General features: G+C 39.4%; 2 protein-coding genes across 5 annotated transcripts in view; both read left to right on the forward strand.

Moving 5' to 3' along the window:
* PIK3C2A (phosphatidylinositol-4-phosphate 3-kinase catalytic subunit type 2 alpha) overlaps positions 1 to 17,013 on the forward strand; it is a 78,736-nt gene extending 61,723 nt beyond the window's left edge. For all 4 annotated transcript variants that reach the window (XM_064452607.1, XM_064452609.1, XM_064452606.1 and 1 more), the window contains exons 16-33: positions 233 to 421; positions 894 to 987; positions 1,228 to 1,322; positions 1,642 to 1,822; positions 2,411 to 2,515; positions 3,543 to 3,635; positions 3,968 to 4,097; positions 5,656 to 5,792; positions 6,381 to 6,550; positions 7,682 to 7,838; positions 8,259 to 8,368; positions 9,144 to 9,351; positions 11,724 to 11,848; positions 12,237 to 12,354; positions 12,451 to 12,532; positions 12,982 to 13,091; positions 13,322 to 13,447; positions 14,061 to 17,013. In XM_064452607.1, coding sequence (XP_064308677.1) covers positions 233 to 421; positions 894 to 987; positions 1,228 to 1,322; positions 1,642 to 1,822; positions 2,411 to 2,515; positions 3,543 to 3,635; positions 3,968 to 4,097; positions 5,656 to 5,792; positions 6,381 to 6,550; positions 7,682 to 7,838; positions 8,259 to 8,368; positions 9,144 to 9,351; positions 11,724 to 11,848; positions 12,237 to 12,354; positions 12,451 to 12,532; positions 12,982 to 13,091; positions 13,322 to 13,447; positions 14,061 to 14,243 — 2,413 coding nt within the window. In that variant the 3' untranslated portion in view covers positions 14,244 to 17,013. The remainder of the gene's footprint in view (positions 1 to 232; positions 422 to 893; positions 988 to 1,227; positions 1,323 to 1,641; positions 1,823 to 2,410; positions 2,516 to 3,542; positions 3,636 to 3,967; positions 4,098 to 5,655; positions 5,793 to 6,380; positions 6,551 to 7,681; positions 7,839 to 8,258; positions 8,369 to 9,143; positions 9,352 to 11,723; positions 11,849 to 12,236; positions 12,355 to 12,450; positions 12,533 to 12,981; positions 13,092 to 13,321; positions 13,448 to 14,060) is intronic.
* Positions 17,014 to 17,095: 82 nt separating this feature from the next.
* Positions 17,096 to 21,501, forward strand: RPS13 (ribosomal protein S13). The gene is made up of 6 exons (XM_064452615.1): positions 17,096 to 17,205; positions 17,627 to 17,675; positions 19,079 to 19,157; positions 20,111 to 20,280; positions 20,658 to 20,758; positions 21,423 to 21,501. Exons 1-6 carry the CDS (start codon positions 17,183 to 17,185, stop codon positions 21,454 to 21,456), a joined length of 456 nt encoding a protein of 151 aa, XP_064308685.1. The 5' UTR covers positions 17,096 to 17,182; the 3' UTR covers positions 21,457 to 21,501.
* Positions 21,502 to 24,999: the final 3,498 nt, after the last annotated feature.

A 24,999-nucleotide genomic window follows, 5' to 3' on the forward strand; every position in this document is an offset into this window, starting at 1 on the left:
ATACTAAAACTTATTTTTGTCCTGCCCAAATTATAACTTTGAACAAATGTTTCCATAATGTTTGAGGCTGTATTTTGCTTCTTGTTTTTACTTTTGTGGAGGAAATAGCCATTTTAATTTTGTTCCATTTTGTGTGTTAAATTATCTCTGCATACAATGAACAGTAGCATTTGGGGTCATTCAGGTGATGGTCTGTAATGTGCGTTATAAACTGAAATGCTTTTGTCTGCAGGATATCAAAAGAAGACAAAGAATTTTTGTGGGAGAAGAGACATTATTGTCATAGCCACACTAGTAGCCTACCAAAAATATTGGTTAGTGCCCCTCATTGGGACTGGGCAAATCTTCCAGAAATATATTCGTTACTTCAGCAGTGGCCTCCTTTATCACCCTTAGCTGCGCTGGAACTACTTGATTCAAAGTAAGAAAAACAATGTAAATAAGTTCTCTCTCTGTGTGGTGCATTAAATGACTTTTCTTCAGTAGAAGATTCTGAATGGCATTCTTGTGGAAAATATTGCTGAATTTCTTGTAGCAAAATCTAAATTTTCTTTAAATTTTGAAGAACATGTGCTTACTCTATTCACGTAGGCTTAGCCAAGTCATGTAGTGAAAGAATAGCAATAGTGGTTAGGATTCTGGAATCTAATTTGTGGCAGGAGAGCAAGCTATACAGCCAAGCTATCAAGACTGAAGTTTTGAGAGATTAGTATGCTTGTCCTAAACACACACATGTGTTTGCATCCTAGGTAATGAAGGGCTTCAAACTTGTAGGTCCTTTATTGAGCTATTTAAGACTTTATATATGTTCTTTTGTATCTAGCTGATATCAAAAAGAAAAAAATCCTGCATGAACAGAATAAACTTAATGTGGACTTGTGGTGACTTTCTAGGTTTGCTGATCAGGAAGTAAGAAATAGAGCTGTCAATTGGATAGAGACATTAAGTGATGATGAGTTAACAGATTTCCTCCCTCAGTTTGTGCAGGTAAGACTCTCTGCTTACACTGAAGTTTGAAATTTTTTTGCTCTTGAAAACCCAAAGGAATTGATGATTACTAGTAGCAGAAGTGATGTTGTATGCCTCTATACTTAAGAACCATAATGCACAGTACGGAAAAACATTTGAGTAAATAATCACTCTGTGACTGTTCTATAGGTATGTGGTAATAATCTCAGTCTTAATTTAGAATTAAATCCAGACCTCATTTATTTTCTTTGTATTTAGGCATTGAAGTATGAAACTTACCTTGACAGTGCTCTTGTCAAATTTCTTTTGGCTCGGGCACTGGGAAGCATTCGAATAGCACACTACCTATATTGGTAAGATGTTCTTTGTTCCATTGTTCATGTAATGTTTACTATAAGGTTAATATTCCAGAAAAACATACTTTTTCATAATATCATAGTTTATAACATTGAGTGTTATGATTGGAGACTAAACAAAATGGAGATCCTGGGTTTTTTTATGAAAAAATAGCGCCTCTGAGGCACAAACTTACTGCCTTTTGTATCCTGTGCATCGGTAACTTCAGATATATATATATAGTACTAATTCATGAAAATATTTTAACATCTTAGTATTGTTTGCAGTATTTTCCTTTGGAAAATTAACTTAATTGTAATCTAACCTTTTTTTCAGGCTGCTTAAGGATACACTATATGATACAAAGTTTGGTGTAAGGTATGAGCAAATTCTTGGAGCTTTTCTTTCTGTCTGTGGAAAAAGGCTGAGGGAAGAGCTGGAGAAGCAGACCAGACTAGTGCAGCTTTTTGGAATGGTAGCAGAAAGAGTAAAGCAAACAAGTGGATCTGCTCGGCAGGTATGTATATATTTTTAATATTCTTTAGGAAGATTAGACTGAGTATACTCTCAAAACAATCAACTCAATTGCCTTTTTAGTCGAAGTTCAATAAGATGTTATATACAACATATAGGAAGATCTAAGAATCTATTGCTCTGCATTTTAACAAGTTATTGGCTTAATGAAGTTGATGTTTTTGTCAAATTTGTCATCTGAAACATAATATTGTATGAGGTGATAGGGGAAGAAAGTAGGATGGTTTCTGTGTACACTAAACTGGAATTGGATTTAAATTGATTATGCTGAAGAATTATCCCATTATGCAAAAGATGGGTTATCTGTTTATATGCTAATAATATAAACTTAGTTTGATAGAATCTATCTGGTTCAGTAAAAAAAAAAAAACAAACCACGAACTTATGTGATATTAGCATTGTACTGCTAGGCTTGTGTATTTTTAATAGCTAAAGCAGCAGTTATAATTTCTAGCATTCCTTTGACACTGAGGAGTTAAAACATGGGCTTCAGGATAACTTTGACCAGTAGTTTTCTGTAGATGCTCCAGTTAGCAAAGTGTCAGCTGAAATTTTTATTTTTTGTCTGCAGGCTGCCTTGCAAAATGGGATGGAACGTGTGCAGTTATTTTTCTTGAAGAACAAATGCCGTTTGCCTCTCAATCCCAGTCTTGTGGCAAAAGAGCTAAATATTAAGGTACTGAACATTCACAGTTTCAAAACCTTTTCCTAAAAATTACATACGGGCTAAGCTTTTACAAATAGAAACAAAGTTGAGGTGCTTGAAAGCTTTTTATGCTTTCAAGGCAGGGAGAGTTTTAATTAAATTCTGATTGAACAAGACACTGAAATTAACTAGGCAAAGATAAAATTTATACAAATAATTGTGCAAAACCAACAAAGGTACTTCTATTTTAAAAAAACCTAACATCTGTAATAACTTATTTCTTCAGATCCTGTCTTTTGAGACCAGCAGTCCTGTTTACAGTGAAGCAAGGGACTAATCAAAGTTCCTGAACAAGTCACATTGCAGTAGTAATCAAAAGGGAAAATTGAGCCAAGGCTATAAAGTTCAAACAGTGAATAGATAGTGTGAAACAGGTGAAACCCATTACTGGTTGTGTTCTGAATCCAGGGGGCAGACAGTAGCTCTAATTTTATTGTGAAGGTCCAGCAAGTAATAATGTAGGAGAAGCAGGTGAATTACTTTTCCAGAACTCTGCAAGGTTTGACAATATGTGCTCAGCCGGAATCTTGATTATATCATCATGCATGACTGAGTACCTAAATGTCTGTGAACACTGGACTGAATCCTGGGTGGAGAGACAGTTTGTCTTGCTTTCCTTCTCTACTGTAACTATTAAATCATGAGTATGTACCTGAAAGCAGATAAATGAGAAAATACTGTGAAACATGCAAAACACCATTTTTTTAAAATACCATCTTCTAGGTTTCAAAAAAAGCTGCTGATAAAATATCCATGTTTTATTCACTCTTCTCTTCAAAACATATAAAACACCACTGTGCGGCACTACTGGCTTCTGTACAAGAATTGAACAAGTAACAGCCAAAGGGCTCTTTAGTCAAAGGAAGCATGTATTCACCACAATCGCAAGTCTGAATAGACACATTGTATGTCAAACCTGCTTATTGTCAGAACGTCTTGTTTCCTGGGCTAGCAGGAATAGTCCTTCTCAAGTAATTAACACTAAATCTACTTGTAGGCGTGTTCTTTCTTCAGCTCCAATGCAGTACCACTGAAAGTTGCACTGATAAATGCAGACCCTCTGGGAGAAGAAATTAATGTGATGTTTAAGGTAGGCCTTACGTGTGCATCGGAGAAAAAGTTGAATGATAATTGATACCAATGAAATAGTGATTAACTTTAGCATAGACTACTAAGCTTAGTCACTTTGTGAGTTTGCTCCTGTGTATCTAGAAACCAATGTTGCAACAGGTTGTAAAATGTGAAAGTAAGTCTACCACGTGTGAAAGCTTAAATGTAGCCTAAATTTTTCTTTTTAACTGTGTAGCTATGAGGAAGTAAGCAGCATAATGTATTGCTTCCTAGAAATGTAAAGCAGTTAAAACCTGAAGTTTAATTTTGCTGAAAACATTGTCTCTCTAACTTCTATTTTTCCTTTTCAAGGTTGGAGAAGATTTGAGACAAGATATGTTGGCTTTACAAATGATTAAGATTATGGATAAGATCTGGCTGCAGGAGGGACTGGATCTACGGATGGTTATCTTCAAGTGTCTCTCAACTGGAAAAGACAGAGGTGCAAAACCAGATGCTGCCTATAACCTTTGCTCTCCCACTTCAGTTTGTTGTCAAACTGATAGTGAAAAAATTCTGTGCAGAGGCAGGCCTGGGAAACAGTGGAAGGCCGGGAAGCCTTCCATGCAAGGAACTTCAGTGCTCAAGAGTATAGCAAGTTAAATTGTTCTTAATTTCCAGATGGCTGAGTTGTTTTTAAATGTGTTTCTTCTCTTGAGTCCTGAGATTCTTGTGTGTTCTGTTGTCATTGAACAGTAGTGCAAAGTAGTAAATATTAGTAATGATAAAAGCTAAGGTTTCTCATGATGTTCTTATGGCCACACATGAAAATAACAGTTCCATAGCAATCCTGATTCTGAATGTTTAGTTGTGGTGAGAGAAAGTATTCAAGTCAAAACTGAAATTCTAAAGTATTTGGAACCTGCTGCAGTTGACTCAGGAAGTATCATTCATGTAGTGAAACGTGCAAAAAGAAGAAAAATTTAAAACACACACACACACACACATATATGCTGTCCCCCCAGAATTAGTGTCACATGCTGGTAAAAGTTCCTTGGGAATACGAAGCTATATTTTAGATTTGAAACTAGGTCACAGAACTCTGAAGTTTGAGTGTAAATACCACCCTGCACCTTGAACATGCTTTCTGCTAGTTTCATTAATTCTCTAGAGCTAGCCAATAGGAACGACAAAATCTGTAAGAGAATAAGCAGTAACTTAGATATTTCTTCAGTCAGATGCTAGAGCAGTGTAATGAAAACCCTTAAATACATGGGAACGTTGGAAATTTACGTTGGGAAAACTAGCAAAAAGCTTCTATTTATGTAAGACTTGCTTTTTGGAGAAACAGATGGCTTTTCTTCCTACTTTGAATGGTGACTTGACTGCATAGCATCTTATATTTTTTTTGTTGCTGCTAATATTAGTATTCCTAAAGTACTTGAAGGATTAAAGTGAAAAAGAAAAATGGATGTAATTTACACATTTGCCTTTAGTAGCTCTTGCCAAGATAGAAGTAAAATTCTCTTAATCAAATAAACATTTTCCTTTTACGATTTAGCTATACAAATATTTTTAGTAAATGGTATCTCCAAAATGAAGCCACATGTAAAGCCTACTGCCTTATTTCTGGAGCAACAGTCTGGTCTGTTTCAACACTTGATAGCAGTTAAAGTTACTAGATTACTTAAATATTAGTGTATGAGAAATATCAGCATGAAAATATTTTGCATTTACTGCTTATAGACCAACACTGGTTTAGGTAGTAGAAAGTAATTATTCAAAGAGTAATTTATATGTGCATTCTAGTAACCGTAACTAATTGTAGTAAAGTAAGCCTAACTTGGATTGCTACATGTGTTTCATGGTATGCTTCGTAATGTAGTCTGCGGAAATGCTTAGTAGACTAATAGCACTATTTTTACACCTAACTGGGTCTTGAGAGAATCTGGTCTAAGATCATAAAATCCATTGCTGTCAAGAAGGTTTCTATTGAATAATGAAAATGCAGTATAACTTAAGGAGATGGTTAAATACACTTTGTTATATTTTATATCAAGGCATGGTAGAGCTTGTTCCTGCTTCAGATACACTTAGGAAAATTCAAGTGGAATATGGAGTGACAGGTTCTTTTAAAGACAAACCTCTGGCAGAATGGCTGAGAAAGTATAATCCTACAGAGGAGGAATATGAAAAGGTAACTTTTTTCAGTGTTGTTCTTTGAAGACCTTTTAAAAGGGATAAATACCATCTTACGAAAGAATGAAATTCTTATTCCAGTTTCTGGTTTATATCTTTAGGAAACTTAATTTTTCCTATACTTGAAAAAGAGCAAATGAAAATCCCTTATATAACTAAAAAGGAGTCAGATGGATTCTCAGGATTCACATCAGGAGTTTTTCTTGGATATTAAATAAGAAAAAGTACTTCAGATTTCAGATAGGGAGGAATGGTGGCTGCTTTTAGGAGGCCATTGCTCCTAAACCACAATTCTTGTACAAGCACATGGGATTAAAAAAATTAAATGTTGTTTTGGGTTTTTTTTTCCAGCTACAACACTGTTACATCACACTGGAAAATAAGTCTTGTACCCTTTTCTCTGCTAACATATTTACTACTTTTTGTGATTTGTCTTCAATTCTTCTTTTCTTTTTCATTTACTTAAAAAACAAAGGAACTGTTTTTGCTGCAAAGAGTGATCTCTAAATATTTTTTGCTAAGATATCTGTCTGGAGAACACTATTTTGGAAAAATTTCTCAATTTACTTTCTTCTCTCCCTCCCAGGCTTCAGAGAACTTCATTTACTCATGTGCAGGATGCTGTGTAGCTACTTACGTATTGGGAATTTGTGACCGCCACAACGATAACATAATGCTCCGGAACACAGGACATATGTTTCACATTGACTTTGGAAAATTTCTGGGTCATGCGCAAATGTTTGGCAGCTTTAAAAGGTATTTTTCTGTAGCTAAGCAATGTAGAGAATGTAGTGATTTTTAGTATATTTTCATAATCGTTATAATGCTAAGCCTTAACTGTTAAATTCCTGTTATCTGCTGTTCTCATTATGAAGCCAATATCTTCCAGTTTAACCGGAGTTTCCAGAATGCATTCAAACTTCCCTATATAGAATTAATTTTGAGAAGGCTTCAGTTTCCTCTTTCCTTATTCTGATCTCTGGAACTGTTTGAAGTCAAAGCACATAGGCATAGCTTTCAAATAAATTTACTGTTCTAGCTACTGGTAGATAGAAATAAAGAATTTGGTATCCTAAACATCATTTAACTTCCATGCTTCAAAACTGCATCTATTCCTTAAGAACTTTGTGCTATACACACTTGGCAAATCTCAATGGGAATTTCTTTACAATAGTTATGAAAGTAAAATATTTTGGTCCAGGAAAAGATTAATATGACTTTTAATTGACATTTGGTAGCCTGATATCTAAAACAAATCTTGGTGTCATACTTTTCCAGGAATACTGGATAAAACTGTAGTGTAGTTTCATCTTTTTAGCTGTGTTCATGCAGTTGTGTTGTGTGCTTTTTAGGTAAACTTTATCAATTAATGAGAAATTGAGTGCCAAAACCTTTACCTCATCTGAATATCTGAGTGTGAAACAAATAACAGACTCTGGCTCGTAAAAACAGTAGTGAATGTCAACATTATAGAAAAGAATGAACAGCAAGTTTGTATTTACTACCCCTCTGTGTAGGGGAAGATAGTATATTATCCAGGACAGAGGAGTTATGTTATAGTCAGGAGATAATGTAGTCATTGTGTTTGTTATATACATAATAAGCCATGGTATGTTATGGCATCCAGAAGTGAGGGGTAGAAGGCACTGTAAGGTAACCTTGCATCCAAGTGTTGTTCCAGGAGATTCCGTGTAGGTCCAGTACCGTGTGAATGTGCTGAGAATCTGAGGTAGCACTAAGCAGCTGAACCCAACCCAAAAAAGTAAAATGACATTAATGGGTTATTTAACACCACTTCCTTGGGGTGGGGATGGAGGGGAGGAGGAAGCACATGAAAAAGTGAATAGACCTTATAATTAACTTATGAATTCTGTGCTTTTTGAACAGGGATCGAGCTCCTTTTGTGCTAACATCAGATATGGCTTATGTCATTAATGGTGGTGAAAAACCCACTATTCGCTTTCAGTTGTTCGTGGATCTCTGTTGTCAAGCTTACAATCTGATAAGAAAACATGCAAACCTCTTTCTTAACCTACTTTCATTGGTAATAATTTTATTAAATTCAATTGAAACTTGATAGATCTCTCATGTTGGATTGTATTAAATGCTATGCTTTCTATGCTGCAGAAACTCTTAATGCATGCTTTTAAAAGCCAAAATCATCAGAAGTACTTTTTAGGAAGGTTGCATTTAGATCTTTCTTTTAAGCTTTTTTTACTACCTACCTGTTTCCTGAGAATTTGAAACTTAGAATATACCATAAATTGTACTGCAGAGTGTTTTAACTGCTTGTAACTCAGCAGAAGTGGTGAAAGGAATAACTGCTGATTGTAAATAACTGTTGGCTACTGCTAGCCAGTTAGTGAGTTAGTGCAGCTTCAAATGAATTTGATGGCCTAAGTTTTAATCATTTCAATGTAAAATTATATTTGGTTTATTGGATTAAAACTGTGAATTCCTGCAGATGCTTTCTTCTGGCTTACCAGAACTAAGTGGGGTTCAGGACTTGAAGTATGTCCAGGATGCTCTCCAGCCCCAAACAACAGATGCCGAAGCCACCATTTTCTTTACAAGGTATTATTGGATAAATAAAAACTAAAATATCTACCAGCATCATCCTCTTAATGGGAGCTTTCTGCTATGAAAAGGTGTACTAAGGACATTCACAAACATGCCTGTAGAAGTTGAATAGTTACACTGTACAATCATAAAATATCGGTTAACCAGTGAACTACATAAAATCAGTTTCATCTAAGGGTAATGCTTGTGCAATACTTTGTCTTTAAGAATAACCTTGTGCAAAAATTCTGTCTAAGTACTGAGAGCAGGTAATCCTCTTTGGCTGTTTGAGACTTGCATTTTGAATGCATCCTAAATTGCTTAATAGCAATATCTATGATGGGAACCTTCTAATGCATGTAAAGGAAGTTCTCTCTTTCAGGAAGTGCTTTTGCACACTGGGGAGGGAGGGATGATGCTCCAGTGCAGCAAGTAGGGCAGTGTATATAGTGTGAGGAGTTGTTGCTATGCGTTACAAAATGTCTTACTGTACTTAATTTTAAATATATGGTGGAAACTGCAGTAGTATGCGTGTAACTTTTTTACCAACTCTGGGAAGACTTCACTACTTGGATGATAACCTATTCCAAAGTCTGGATACCGAATCTTCTGTTAAATGCTGATTGGACTACATAAATAGCATTTGATCGCTTTTAGTTTAAAAACTGTTTCTCTGCCAGTAAGAAATTGTTTTTTATTGTTCTTAAACTTAAGTCTGATTCATTGACAGAACTACTTTTGTGCAGTCTAACATGCACTGTAGTGTTTGACATGATTTTTTCTTTTCTAGGTTGATTGAATCCAGTCTGGGAAGTGTTGCCACAAAGTTTAATTTCTTCATTCACAATTTAGCTCAGCTGCGTTTCTCAGGTCTACCTTCTAATGATGAACCCATCCTCTCATTCTCTGCTAAAACATATTCACTTAAACAGGATGGCCGAATCAAACACGTGTCTGTGTTTACATATCAGAAGAGATATAACCCAGATAAACATTATGTAAGTATGTGGAATCTGTTTCCACTCAGTGAAGATACTGATACTGATTCCAATAATATACATGCTCCTTCTTGCCTTAAGTTCAGTACTTAATCACAGAAAATTAGTCTTGTTTAGCCTTAAGTAGGTAGCTTTGAGTTGGATAACTAGGTTCCCTTTATTGACGGATTTAGTAAATACAGCTATAGATACTTCCTCATTCAGTTGGACACTAATGTCAGATTTAGGATGAGCTGTAGAGTTTTCTGTAGTTTGACTGCATTGACTATAATGGGAACCTGGAAACCCACACCAGTGTTGACACCCAAAACTAAGCCCCACTGTGGATGACTTGAAAGTAAAAACAAAATCCATATTTGAAATCTAGACGAGAATAGGCCTGCTTGCTTGCTTCCTGGAGAAAGAGTTGTATTGGCTCTGGCTGGGATGGAGTTATCTATCTTCACAGCAGCCCACACAGTGCTGTGTTTTAGAGGTTTAACTAAAACCATGTTGATAACACACCATTGGTTTGGGTGTTGCCTTCTCTCTCTCTTCTGCTTTGCCCCTGCAGTGAGTAGGCTGTGGGTGGGCAAGGAGTTGGGAAGGGATGCAGCAGGGACAGCTGACCCAAACTGGCCAGAGAGGTAGTCCATAGAGTATAATGTCAGGTTCAGCAATAAAAACTGGGGGTAGAGGAAGAAAGCAGCGGGTGGGAGGATGTTGTCTTCCAAGATGGCTGTTGCTTAGGGACTGGCTGAGCACAGGTCTGCTTGTGGGAGGTGGTGAGAGATTGTCTTTGCGTCACCTCTCCTCCCAAGGACTGTCTTCATCTCAACCCACAGGTCTTCTTGCTTTTGCTCTTATTCTCTCCCCTGTCCCATTGGTGAGGGGGTGGGAGTGAGCAAGCAGCTGTGTGGGTGCTTAGTTGCTGGCCAGGGTAAACCAACCACAAGACTGTTAGAGTACAGATTGCTATTTTTAGCATCCAATAATATTCTTCAAATGAAGACACTTCTTTAAAAGGATCTAGAAGGAAGCAGAAAGGACAGAAGTAGTGTTGGTGGAGACGATTTTAAAAAAAGGTATTTGAGTCATGTTTATGTGCTGATATAGCTACCTTCTGTAAAATGGCTCCTTCTGAATAGGAGTCATTAAGTCAAGCACTTCCTGGTTTTGTCCAGACCTTCCATTAATGTTGTATTTCCTCCTCCTTAGTAAAAGCATAATTTCCTTTATTAATGCACCTACATTCCCAGTCTGTCTTACTAGAGGCAGCAAACATTACAATTTGCCTTCAGGATTTTGATAGACCTGGGTTATTCTTTAAGACTTGTATTAATATTCATATTCCTATGCAGATGTGCAACCATCTTCAAGATTTTTTTTTTTACTTCACTACTGCTGTTTGTTGGCCTAGAACAGCCAGCAAAAGTTAGGTTTTGCTCAAGTTGTTTAAAAAGTGAGCTATATTGACATATGCAAACGTACATATTTTTCCAAGTTCTATTTGCTGAAAATGTCTTAATCTGGTAAGGCACCAGCTAGGGAAGGTAGAACAAAGCTGAATAATGCTAGAAGTGAGGAGCTTTGTACTGAATCACTATATTATAAATGTATTTGGGTACTCCTGGTCTAAGCCAAAACAGCCTCTTATCTTCGGGGAAACTGTTAAGATGTTTAAATGTTAGATCCTTCTGTCTAGATTTTTAAACCTCTTCCCAGTTGTACGTTTGTTTTTTAAATGTACATTTAACTTACCTGCCCATAAAATGAGTCCACCGAGTTGAATTTTCTGTGCAGTTTCTCACCCCTTCACTTGCCTTTTGTAATAATGTGAATAACTTCCTGGGACTGTATCCCCAGTATTTTTAAAAATTCATTTTGTATAATGCAGTACGCTTGCATCTGCCCACCAAATTATCACTTTAAAAGTGGAATCCTTTAGAATCTTGAGAGACTTAGACTGAAAAAAATTAGACATTAGTTTCCTCCATAGTCTGCACCCAAAAAGTTTTGTGGTAGTTTTGGCCCTACAGATACAAGTCTAGATGTAATCCTGCACTGATGTGTTAAAATCTTGTACACCTGCTATACAGTATGAACTTACAATGAGGCTTAAAAGGGAGAATGCAGACAGTTTAGCCATAACTACCTTTGTCCTGTTGTCAGATGTGGATCTATGGTATTGGAAGATCATGTGATGTTACTTGCATTACAGTAGGGGTACTTATAACTCTAACTCTACTATAAAATGCAAACGCTGTTACTGGGATAGGTATGTAGGAGAAGGATTAGCAAAGCAGAAAGAGTTAATTGTTACAAAAATTATATTGTTAAGTCAGTTCTGTAACACTTACTACTTTCATCTTTTTTGTGTGTGTTTTGGGCAGATCTACGTAGTGAGAGTTTTGAGAGAAGGGCAAGCTGAGCCAACATTTGTCTTCCGAACATTTGATGAGTTCCAAGAGCTCCACAACAAACTTGGCATTCTCTTTCCTCTTTGGAAGTTACCAGGGTATGTTCCTTACCTACTTACCACTATTGTAATGGAAGCAACAAAACTGCTTCTAGCTGGGTGGAGGAAGATGTAGCTTGAAATGGAGACAAAACTGCTGAGGAGCAAACTAGACCTCAAAGTTGGCAATTAAGGGAGAAAACTGTTGTCTCGAAGGTTTAAAGAGGAGAGCCAGAGGAGCAACTTGGTGTCTTTAGTCTCTGTGTTGTATCGCTTACAACAATTACTTGTGTTTGCTTGCCTTTCTATAATGTCCACTTATGATTGACATTTAAAAATGGACGTCAGCACTTCAGGATGGAAATGACGATGAGATCTAACTGTACTTACTTCAGAGAAATTAACTGAAAACTATCTTATAAAACTCTATCTTATTCTTCCCTTGTAGCTTTCCTAATAAGATGGTTCTGGGAAGAACACACATAAAAGATGTAGCAGCTAAAAGAAAAGTGGAGCTCAACAGCTACATACAGAGTCTGATGAACAGTTCTTCAGAGGTGGCAGAAGTGAGTTCAAATAACTTAAGCAAACCCGATGCAAGCTTTCAGAATTTGGTGCTTGTTAACACTTAAATTAATATGTAATGTTTCTTCCAAATTTAGTGTGACCTTGTTTATACTTTTTTCCATCCATTACTTCGTGATGACAAAGTGGAAGGAATAGATGGAATAGCCAGACCTACAGGTAGGCAATTTTACTTTTGCTTTTTGGTGGGGGTTTATATGATGGATGACCATCACCTTTACAATGTGATCTTTTTTAAATCCTTTTTTAATTAACTGTAGTTTTCCCTCATTTGAAAACTTTGCATCACTGTCTTTCCAAATGTGCCTGCATACAGTTTCAAGGAAATAACACCTACCAAAAATTGCAACAATATATGTGATCACCTAAGCTTGCTTATGACTTGACTAAATTATTCAAGTTTTCACTCTAAACCTCCAAGCTGGTTCTTACAAGAGAATGCAAAAATCTTTAAAACCTATGGCCTTGCCCTTTTATTAGAGAACTAGAAATAAAATCAGAAATTGAACTTGGTCTAAGGCTTATAATTTTTCTTCCACATATAATTAGTGTAGTACTGATGAAAATGTACAAATATTACAGAGGAAATAATTGTATATTTTTTTCAGATGCAGGTCCATCAAGTCCTACCTCAGGCAAAGTGGGAGGAGAAGTGAAGTTATCCATATCATATAGAAATAGCACACTCTTTATCATGGTGATGCACATTAAAGACCTGGTAAGTAGAGACACTGAGCTCACTGCCAAAAACTGTTTCCATTTTGTCGATTACCTTGACTTAGGTTGATGCAGGAATGGTGGAACTCTCTCTCTTCCTCCAAACTTTCCAACAGCCAACTGAACTGCTGCTTTTGGTTAGCTTGATTGCAAAGTCTAGATACTCGAAAATAAATATTCGATAGGTGTGCACTAACTGGTTTTCTAAATTGTCTTGGTTTTGGATTGTAGGTTACAGAAGATGGTGCAGATCCAAATCCTTATGTAAAAACATACTTACTTCCAGATACACACAAAACATCCAAACGCAAAACCAAAATCTCCCGGAAGACAAGAAATCCAACTTTCAATGAAATGGCAAGTTAAAATTTATCTAGTAACTCCCTATGGTTCGCTATGTTTTCTTTTTCTAAGCTGTAATTAAAACATTGTCTAAAAAAAATATGCAAAGATATGTAAATGGAAAGGGAACTTGTATGAAAAAACTTTGTGCCCTGTTTTAAAAGACAAAAAAAAATGGGGGGGGGGTGGGGGGGTGGGGTGGCTAAAAAGCATGCTAAAACCATGCTAAAAAGCCCCAAAGCATCTGAGTAGGTAAATGTACTATTACAAGTAAGCAGAAATTTCTCAGACTGACTCTGAGGAGCAATGGGGAGAAAGAAAGGAATTTTAAAACTAAAGATCCCCCTGCCCTGGATTCACTGATTCATAATGTGGAGAAGAATGAATTCAGAAGCCTTGGCATGGAAATAGTACTTCCATGTGAAAACACTGGCCCTTTTAAACACTTAACACTTGGAACACAAAATAAAATCTGGATGTACTTCAGCCCATCTCTGAGAAACAAACATAGTGAATGGTTGTAATGTGCAGTTACAATGTCCATCAGTGGCTCAGGCAGTCAGAGGAAAGGGCAATCTGTATAACTTGATTTGGATAACCAAAAAATGCTTGACTTCTTACCTTCTAGCTTGTGTACAGTGGATATAGCATGGAGACGCTGAAACAGAGGGAACTTCAGTTAAGTGTGCTCAGTGCAGAATCGTTACGTGAGAACTTTTTCCTGGGTGGGATAACACTCTCACTAAAGGATTTCAACTTGAGCAAGGAGACTGTTAACTGGTATCGACTAACTGCTGTACCCTATCTGTGAACTCATTTCTACACCTGAGTAAGACCAGAACAACGGTATTCACTTGTGCTTTTTGCATCTTCCTACTTGAAGAGAACTTGCACATCTTAAAACAAGAGACTCTGTGTTTCAACAGATATGTTGGACCAATGTTCATGTAGCCTAATCTGGAGGATTTCTAGAAAACCTGTTTTATGCTTATGCAATGTTTAAGCATCATTTAAGTGTTTGAACTGTGGGTAAAGGAAGGGGTTTTTAAACCATCCGTGAAAGTGAGATGAACAGTTTGACCATGCTGGTTGGTTAAACCATAACTTAATCATTAGGCCTGTGGATATAGTGCATTTTTGCTTTTAATTTTTAACTGTGGTGTCATCCATGGCACAATGCGGGAGAACATCAAAGAAATGCCGTATTTTTAGGCTTACATTCCCACTACTAACTAGACATCACAGAAGCAGTGACAGGTAAAATTTTGGTGGCTTCACACACCTGTAGACATGAAGGTTGAAGGGCTGGAAAAATTCTGTAGCATTGCAGTTAATCCCAAATTCATGCTTCTAATACTTATTGGAGTGAATGCCAATAATGGAAGTTGTAAATAATGGTGCCTTATAATTCAAATGCTTCTCTTTTACCTCATTTCTGGTATTTAAGTATGTATACAATAACTTTCAGCTCCTTAAATAGGGGGAACGTTCTTGTATTTGATAACTTGCAGGTCCTACTGGAAGTCTTTTCCTGAGATGTGCTCTTCACAAATAACATCACTTACACTGATCGTCACAGTTAGTGCAACTTTTCTAATTTTTTTTTCTACCCGTCTTCCACCCATGAGCTCCAAAAACTAAAGGAAGGCTGGCTGAATGTGGTGCCGTAGGAAATGTGCCCAGCTGCTCAGTGTTTTGAAATGTCTTAATTTCTAGAACTTATAAATACTGCAGTGATAAAATGTGGAACTGATTCAAACACTGTCCAAGTTTTTTTTTTTAACAGTTCACAGCAGTGTTCTTTCTCAATCCCAGAAAGAATTAAGTCCACTAAAAATACTTAATTCCAAGGAACATTAGAATGGAACTGTATTGTGAAAGTGGAGTACATATGTGACTTATTATCTTCCATTAATACCACTAGTTACTTAATTAGGTGTTTCTGCACTACAGGTGTAGCCTTTTTCTTCACCTTACTGGGTGCTTAGGTTGGTCGTGTTCTGTCTAAACAAAGCTATAGGTTAAAGTTGCACTTTTCTTTAGAACTAAATCTCGAAGCAAGACAGACTATCACCACTGACTATGACTAGAGTAAAATTTTGAAGTACAATATGCAACTATGAACATAACATAATACAGAGAAAGCCTTCTATCTACCCAACACTAAAAACCTATTTCATAATCTGATTTTTTCCTTCCCCTCCTACTGACCAATCTCCCTTCACTACAGAAGAGAGAAGTAAACTTGAATCTCCTGGTGCCTAAAATATATGGTCCAATTTCATATAATTATTACAAATAAAAAGCTAAGAATATCTTGAATGTTAGAAACTGGGTTGATACTAATGGGCACTAACAAATCCCAAATCCCAGTTTTATTAGGCATCTTCTTTGTATTTTTAATCTAGTATATAGCCTGTAAATAATAAACTATAACTAACTTAGGTATATTTCCTGCTCACTTGATGCTTTTGAGACTTACTCCATTCCATCACTAGAATCACAAGTCACTTAAACACAGGAAAGTAGACTACTGTTTTTGTGAAACGTTCCGTTGTGAAATAAAATGAAAGCAATATGTACTGCCTTTTTTGCAGTTTGCTATTAAAGCACAGTGTCTTACAGCACAAAATACAAATAAACTAAAATCATTTAAGAAATGATTTGCAGTTTTAACAGTTGTCTGGACTGGGAAAAAAATGTATAGTACTGTATTATTCTTAGCACTCGTCCTGACTTCTGATTTAATCTTCTTCATAGCTTAACTCATTTTGTGCCTTTCCCTTACTCTTCGAAATATTCACTGGCTGAAGCTTTTTATGGCCATGGTTTTTATTTTGTCTATGGGATCTGGCCTTGGCCGCTCCTCATATGTAGAGGAACAGCACGAAGCTTGCACCTCTTTGCACTATTCTCAATTAAGAAAAGAGTAATTCTTGCAATAAGACTTTAAAGTACTACATTTAAAAAAAAAAAAAGTGAAAGAGGAAAATACTCAGTTGAGGTGAAATTTACCAGTACACAAAGTAGCTTGAAAATGTACTTTTAACAGCTTTTTATATCTTGTCTGATGAAAAGAAAACAAACCTTTTATGCAACATGTGACCTACAGCCAGAAATGCAGTTGTCTGTACAGACCTTGTAACAGCTTGGGGCGAGACCTCTTCCTTTTCTCTGTTAACATAGAACTTTGCACTGAAATTTTTATTACTGCCTTTTTACGATCTACAGCCGCCCGTCTCTGGAAGCATGTGCGATCTTTTATCAAAGTTCTGTGTTCTATTTTTACAACTAGGGTCGTGTAGAAGAACCTCACGCAGCCCCCACCCGCGCCCGCCTCCCCCGCGGTGCCCCTGCGGCAGGCCCCCCCCCCACCGCCCACCCTGTGACCAGGGCAGCGCTGCGCGCCACGGCCTCCCCCCGCCCCGTATCTGTAACAACCAAATGCTTTCATTAAACGAGCTCGTTAATAAAGATGTATAGTGTCGCCCTCGGCCGCGCCCGTACCCAGCGGGTTAAATGTGACCCCGTAACTGTCCTGTGAGTACATTAAACGCTATTCTGGATAAACCAAAACGCAACCCGTGTGCTGGTGGTCACTGGGCGGGGGCGGGAACGGGGAGGCCGCGCGTGACCGCTCCTGATTGGCGGGCGCGGGGCGGGGCTAGGTGCGGGGCCGCCTCTTCCTGCGGAAGTAGGGCGGGAAAGGCACTCGCCGCGCCGCGCTCCTTCTTTTCTGTCGCCGCCATCATGGGTCGCATGCACGCTCCCGGGTAGGCGGTCGGGGCTGGGTACGGGGGCGGCTTGGCGCTGCTGCGGGTGCTAAAAGGGCTCTGCGGACGGGTGTGGCAGCAGAAAGGCTGCTAGGGGAGCAGCGCCGCGTGCGTGGGGATGGGGATTTGGGGGGGGGGGGGGGAAGGCTGGTGGCTGTGGAAATATGGCGGCAGGGTGGAGAGAGGCTCGGACCGCCGCCTAGTGCGGGCTTCCTAGGCCGGCCCCGGGCAGGGCATGTTTGTGGTGATTGGGCTCCCGGTGCTGTGCCGGCGCGGCCGTGATGATGATGGCTCTGTCTCCGGGCGAGGAGGGAGGTTGCGGGCCTCGGCCCTGCAGGCCGGGTCGGCTGTGGTGGGGTTAGGGCGGCAGTCACCGTGTCCGGCTCCGTGTAGCGTGTGATCCCTCTGCTTCCTCCCACAGAAAGGGCTTGTCCCAGTCAGCCTTGCCCTACAGACGCAGCGTCCCTACCGTAAGTAGCTTCCCCGCCCGGTGCGCGCTGGGACAGGCCTGGGCGGCCGCCTTGTGGCGGCCAGTGCGGGCTCCGCTGCCCGGAGCGCAGCGTCCCAGCGCTCGGGAAAAGGAGAGAAGCGGAGAGACCTGTAATATTTTATTTTGCGTCGTCACTTTTAAATTATGGCCTGGTAAAATGCCTGTGGTCTTTAGGATACTGAGAAAGCAAGTATCGTTTCCTGGCCCGATGATTTGTTGGGCAAGAAAGTCTATTTTCCTCTCTGTACCTCCCTTTATTTAAGTACTACTTTAGTTGGATTTAGTCTGTATATTAATAATTTCTAGATATTAAATTAGGTTTTTTCATGCTCGAGTTTGGCCTTTGCTGTTGTCGAATAAACCGGTTCTTTCCTAATCTGTTTGCAACAGTAATTCACTGGTCAGAGCACCACCTTAGGTAATGTCAGCATGCCCTTAGTTCATTCAGGGTACTTGCACTTAAAAGGCTTACCTGTCAGCTAAACCAGCAGCTGCTTAATCAATCTTGCTTTGCAGGACTATGTCTTGGAAAATGTGTTGGCGGAAAGATCAATTTGTGTTGTGTATGGAAAAGTGTGTACTGAAAAATGGTTAAATGGAAACACAAAACTGAAGCACAAATCATGAAAATAAAAAGATACAACAAAGTAAAATAACGTGAAGCTGCTTGAGATGCTGCTGATGGTTAAACAGTTTGGTAATGATTAGGATGCTCAAATGCTATACTTTAAAAAAAAGTGCGTTTTTTTGCTTAGTTTTATTTGTATTCTGTTTTGAATTGTAATCTATAGAGCAATTCCAAATATATTTTTCGCTCTGGTTTTCTATTTCATGTTACAGTATTAAAAAGGCAAAAAAAACCTAGGAGCTTTTGTACCTTGTTGAACGAGCAAGGATTACCTGTCTTGTTGGCGTTGTCTTAATTTAATTTGTGTGCTTAAAGTCTGATTTTTCGCTAGTCTCTGTATGTGCCTTACTAAAAGATGGCTAAATGAGTCTTAATTTTGCATTTCTGTCAAAGGCCTCTTTAAAGAGTTCCTTCCCCATGGCAGTGATTTTCTTTTTTCCTCTGTAAATTTGTGTTCATACTTGCACTGTGTCAGTCAAAGTAAACTCATGATAAAGCAGCTGGTTGGAGGCTATATGGACTTTTTTCCTTCAACTCTGCCTTCCCCCACCATATTTCATTAGCACTGTAGGTTTATAATATGTAAAAAAGCTTCTGTGTCATTAGAAGTACAATTTCAGTTCTTGATTGTTTTTTCAAACACTACAAAGCATCTGTTTCTACCATTTCTAAAAAGCTTTCTCAAAGCTAGCCTATGCCTCTGTATTAAGCAGGTTTTGTGAGTTGTTGACTTCTTTTTTTCTAATTTTCTTTAGTGGCTGAAACTTACATCTGATGATGTAAAGGAACAAATCTACAAGTTGGCTAAAAAAGGCTTGACCCCCTCACAAATTGGTAAGGCATATTAATAAAACTCCTAAACAGACAAAACACATTTTTCTGATTGTAATAATGTAATTGTTCCTTCAACCTATGTTAAATAATATGCCAAGAAAATACAGGTTTTCTGAGGTACCTGTGTATTCACTGTGTGGATACCATAAAAAATGTATCTCGTTCTTGCAAGAAGCATACTTGGTGATGTATTGGGGGGGAGGGTTGTGTTTTGTTTTATTTTTTCAAGCAGAAGATGTGAAGCATCTGTTTAATCTTACAACATGTCCTTAGGAACGGCCACGGACAGGTGTTCTGGGGAAGTTTAGTTTTCTTGGAGAAAAACTGGACATCTCATCTCCAGTATCAGCAGCCCTGTGTTTAGGAGCTTACTGAGCCAGGCACTGTAGCTGCGTAATAGACGAGTTCTCGGTAGTTTGGACACTAACCCTCCCCCCACCCCAAAAGCTCTGCTTAAGTGTATGCATGCTCCAACTTCATATGGTCACAAGCTATGCAGTGTAGTTATGTGCTGTGTGAACTTCTGGTGGGTGTGTTTTTTTATTTTATTGTAATCCTGCGAGTATTAATGATCCCTATGGTACAGTACATTTTTTTAGAGTAAAGATGTCTATGACATCTTTGTTAACCGTAGAGAAAAGGGTGATTTAATACCTAGCTTTAATGAACCCTGTTGAAAATGTCCCAATAATAATGTAGCACTACATATGTTACCTGCCTAAATGTGATGGGTGCCTTAGCTGTCTGTTAAGAACTATCTGGTAAAGCGTTTCAGCTTCTGTGAGTTGTATTTTGCTCTCTCACTTTCTACCACTTATTCACAGTTTCCACCAGAAAGGTTTTTAATTTAGAGAAGACCTTCTTTGGATGTCTTGTAACTGTAAGGTTGGTGTCACAAGATTTGTTTGTGTAAAGCTTTCCTTTTCAGTGTGAGATGTAAATGTTTGTTTCAGGTGTGATCCTGAGGGATTCCCATGGTGTTGCCCAGGTTCGCTTTGTTACTGGCAACAAAATACTGAGAATCCTTAAATCAAAGGGACTGGCCCCAGACCTTCCAGAGGATCTTTATCACTTGATCAAGAAAGCTGTTGCTGTTCGAAAACATCTTGAGAGAAACAGAAAGGTGAGTGCTAGTTTAAGTAGAAAATGCTCTATGTTTATTTTTTCAAATAATACCGTAGTTTGTTTACAACTTGGTGAATCAAAGACTCTTAGTGTATACTTCCAGTTAGCCCCTCCCTTGAGTAAACTTAGAGGTCTGGGGAGACATCTTGATAAAGGATAATGGTCTTTATCTGTGAAAAGGATCTTAAAAACGTTATTTAAACCCTGTATTTCTGGTCCTGTTCTGATTTTACGGGATTCGTCAGACTTTGGTAATGGGAGTGTGGGGTTTGTAGCAGTAGCTGTGGATTTTTTTACTTTACTAAAGCTCGTCTGAATTACACATCAGTGAGAAGGTGAAGTAGTGCTTGGTTGTAACATAACTTTCTTTTCAAGGATAAAGATGCCAAGTTCCGCCTGATTCTGATCGAAAGCAGAATCCATAGGTTGGCTCGCTATTACAAAACCAAGAGAGTGCTGCCGCCCAACTGGAAGTAGTAAGTCTTCTCTTACGTTACTGTTTTCACCGGGGTCTTCTAGGTTTTGTAAAGAATATGCTGGGGCTGTTATTCAAAGGGCAATGTGTGCATTATGATCAGGGTTATAGGTATACCAGGCAGCAAATAATAGGTATTTTCAAAAAATATTAACTGAACAATTAATGGAACTTATTGCTGAGTAAAATGACTGTCATGACACTTGGAAAAAAATAATTCTCAATAAGTGAAGTCACTAATAGATAATTTTTATAATATTTCATACAAACTGCAGTCTCTGTTCTCATTCAGATACTTTTATAGTTCATGTTACTTAAAAAAAAATTGAGAAATGGCTTAGCTGTGGCAAAAATGAAAGTCATTTCTAGTTTTTCTCTAGGAAAGTTTAGCCAAAATAGGAGAATTCCCATAGATGTCAGGGTGAGCTCTTTTTCTGAAGACTCAGTTGCAACTAGCCGCGTTTTGGAATATGTGGTTTTGTGCTGATATTCTAGTATTTGTAGTTTAAAAGGAAGGATGAAGTCTTTCTTTATGCCATAAAAAGGTTTAAACAGGTAGCGATTGAGCTCATGACTGGTAGTTAAAGCTTTGACCTGCAGCAGTATTTTTGGCAACTAGTTTGAAAAACTGCCTTTGCAATAATATTTCTCTTCTCTCTTTTTAGTGAATCATCGACAGCTTCTGCCCTGGTCGCATAAGAGCTGGCTATGACTTACTGAAAGAATAAATTTTCATTAACTAAGGTTGTGTTGTCTCTAAATGGTTGGTGTCTTACAAACTTTTGCCCCTTTCAGGATACTGCATGTAAATGGGTAGTTTTCAAGGTGAAGCAGACGTGTGGCCATGGTTTCCACATTGCTATCGTGCAGTGTCAGATCTGGGTAGTGGTGGTTGCTGTTATAGACCAGCTGCACGGTCTGTGTCTGCGCCTAAACTGTGCAGATTTTTGATCTGATAGACTCAAGTTTGTGAAGAGATCTAGTCATGCACAGCAAATGTATTTTATTCATGTGGGGCCGTGCCTCTGTGTATCCTGCAGGAAGAACTGGGGAAGAAAACAATGATGGAAGAACTGGAAATTTAGAAAAGGCAGAAAGGATTAGGTAGGGGGAGGGGAGGAAAAAGGGAAACAAAGTTGGAGAGGTCGATGGAATCATTGCAGGTAACGTGAATCTGTTCCTTGTGCAGAAAGCTTAAGCAGACCTCACCCACATTCTGACAGTAACTGTTGCTGTCATTTGTAAGTATTTTAAGAATAATTTTGAGATTTGGGTAAATACAGACAACAGTTTAGCTCTCCTCAGATATTATGTCTTTACTGAAGTGGTTTTCCCTACACCCAAAGGGTTAGGGCTGCTGAATAGTTACTGTTGCTGGGGTCGTGTGTCCAGGTTCTGAATAGCTTTGACCTTGAGAGTCGTCTTTCTGCTGGAGGAATGTGGAGAATAGACTGGTGGCTTTTTCGTTTTTTAGGAGAAAATTATAAATGGAGTTATTTTGAGCTGTTGTTACTGTTGCTTCTAGGTCTTGGTGCATTACTTAACTTTTGGTATATTAAAAAGTAAATTTAAATAAGACCTAACATTTTTGTATAGTGTAGTAGCTACTTTCTAGATCATAACCAGTAGAGCCTGGCAACTTCTGGATTTAATTTTGCGGAAGCACAGGGTTCCTCTGCCCTGATTATGAAGCTAAATGTAGACTTGTGATTAAGGCAGTTTTAAAAGAAAAGCAGTGCAGTCCTGTTGAACTCTAAAGTGCTACTGTTTGGTCCATCCTAAGTTGCCAGGCTCCATATGCTGTCAAAATGCTTGCTTTCATTTCTGACAGCTGTTGGATTATTTGCCAGGCTCTCACAATAATAGTTAAGTGTTCTGGGATATAGATGCAATAAACCACTTTCATGATACTTAAAAAGTTGCTGTGAGTCTTTGGGGTTGGAGGCATTGCTGACTGAAAAGCCCATGGAAACTAGCCATTGTTCCGAAATAGCTATATGCAAATAATGAAAGTACCAGCAGATGGCGCTTGGAAACACCAGCGTTTTTAAGAAGTTACATGTTGCAAGTGGTGCCACCTAGAGATGAAGTGTCAAAGCTGATGGTCCAACCCAGTGAACAGGTGAGGTGTTTACAATTGTAATGCTACTATGTACGTGGTGCCAAAGGGTAACAGTGGTTTGGAGCACAGTCATGTTGAAGCTTACACAGTTGCATTTCATGGTGCTGGGGTGTTTTGGTCTGAACATGACCTGTACGGTGTCTTTTCCAGCAGTGGTTTTCTAGCGGGGCTGAAAGCAGGCTGTGCTGTGCTTGTGGCATTTACCCATCCAGTGGTGCTGACAGCAGCTGACCCTGCCAGAAGAGGGAAGGGTAGGGGTGGTTACAGGGTCTGTCTCACAGGAATACCATGTCAATAATTACCTTGTGGCATACTGTCAGGAATGGGATTACCCAGGGACAGGTCCTGGGCTTGCAGTAAGGTCAGATCCAGGTGTTGAAGGTACTCCTGAGGATAGAGGAAGAGAGCAGTATACCATATTTACTGCCTGTAACATTTGGCAATCCTGTTAAAGAGTAATGGTGTTTTGTGATTCTACTGTTAAGCACATATATTTCAACTACGTGCATTATTAAAGATTCTATTTCCTGTAAATAACACAGGCTAGCTTAAGTAAACTGTTCTTCTTAAGGCAGTCAGTCCCTTACCCCGCTGATGACCAGAACTACACCCTCGGGAAACTCGTGTGCCCCAGGGCACACAGGTGGTCTGCTCAGCAGGCGGTATGCTGCAGGGCATTGGGTGCCTGGCCAGGTGTGAGAGCAGTGGAGCCAAGGCACTGGCAGGGGTAGATCCTCACAGGGGAGCAGACCCCTACGAACCGTGATGTCGAGCAACGCATTGGGAGGATGAGGTCCCACAGTGTGTGCCTGAAGAGATAGGAGTGTGGTGCCAGGAGGAATATGGTCCTGTGGAAGCATCAGGTGAGTTTACCATTTGGGGCAATGCTACAGGACTGTGCCTGGGTGGGAGCGAAACTTTCAGGAAGTCTAGGTCTCCTACCACGTAGCTGAGCACCAGGGCTGCTCCAGGTAGTTCAGAACTTGTGATCCAGCTGCCTGGGTACGATACAGCTGCCCAGGAGAGTTAGTGGAGCCTTCCTGCTGCTCTGGGTGAAGATACAGGGTACTTCCCTTAGCTGGAGAGATGCAATAATGGGAATAAATCCAGACCTGCAAATAGTTGCCCAAAATTAATTATTTGTATGCACTAGCACAAACCATCTCTGCCCCGTAGTACCTCCAGGCAGCACCCTGGCTTCCCTCTCCCCAGCAGTCAGGTGTTGTGCAGGCTTTGGGCCCGACTGCCAACTTGCTTTCTCCTGTCACAATGTTTCATCTCTTCAGGGTTTCTTTTGCCTTGGCTTAACCTTCAGAAGCTGTGTTCTTGTTTCTGCCTCATTTCCAGAAGCTTTTTCTGAATTTCCAGTGTTGCTCTTTTCCTCTTGCAGTATTTTTTTTTTTTCTCTCCCAGCAGGTATAAATCTGAACGATGATTTCCACCTCACCCCCCCGCCCCATCCCAATGTGAGCTTTTCCTGTGTTGTGCCAAGGCACACATCAGAAAGGAGCTCCCAGCCTCCCCCACTCCCAGCTCTCTTGGCCCTTCTGGCACAGTGAAGCCTGCCCTTCCTTCTTCAGAGAGGTGCGGCCACAGGGCCTCTGCTCCCACCCTGAGCTATGGTATGTGCGTGCCCCCTCAGCAGCCTCGCTGTGCTTTGCTGCTCCATACCAGGCTTGTTCATGTAGTGTGTTTGGTTCACAAAAGCCTCCCACTGGACTTCAGCCCATGCCAGCTCTGCTGCTCTTCCAGAGCTGTGGCGTATATGGCAGAGGCTGCTTCCCTTTGGCTGATAAACCAGGTTTTGAAGGCTGGTTGCCAAGGCGCCCTTTCCTCTTGCAGAGCCCTGCTGGCCAGGGTTGTCTGCCATTTCCCAGGAAGGTTTGTCGTAGGGTTGTTTTAGGAAGAACGATGATTCTTGCAGTCACTGCTGGGTCACTGAGGGTGGTAAGGAGGGAACTGGTTTCCTTCAGGTCTGAAGCATCAAATTCTCCATTGGACATGGCACAGGGAGATGGCACAAGTGCCCGTTTTCTTGGGAGCATGAAGATCTTCCCTCTCTTGTTTCCCTTTTGCCTTGGCTTGCACCTTTCTTCTTCCGTCTCCAAGTTTCTGTGCTT

This window comes from Phalacrocorax carbo, chromosome 5 (assembly GCF_963921805.1).
Source record: "Phalacrocorax carbo chromosome 5, bPhaCar2.1, whole genome shotgun sequence".
NCBI classification, from domain to species: Eukaryota; Metazoa; Chordata; class Aves; order Suliformes; family Phalacrocoracidae; genus Phalacrocorax; species Phalacrocorax carbo.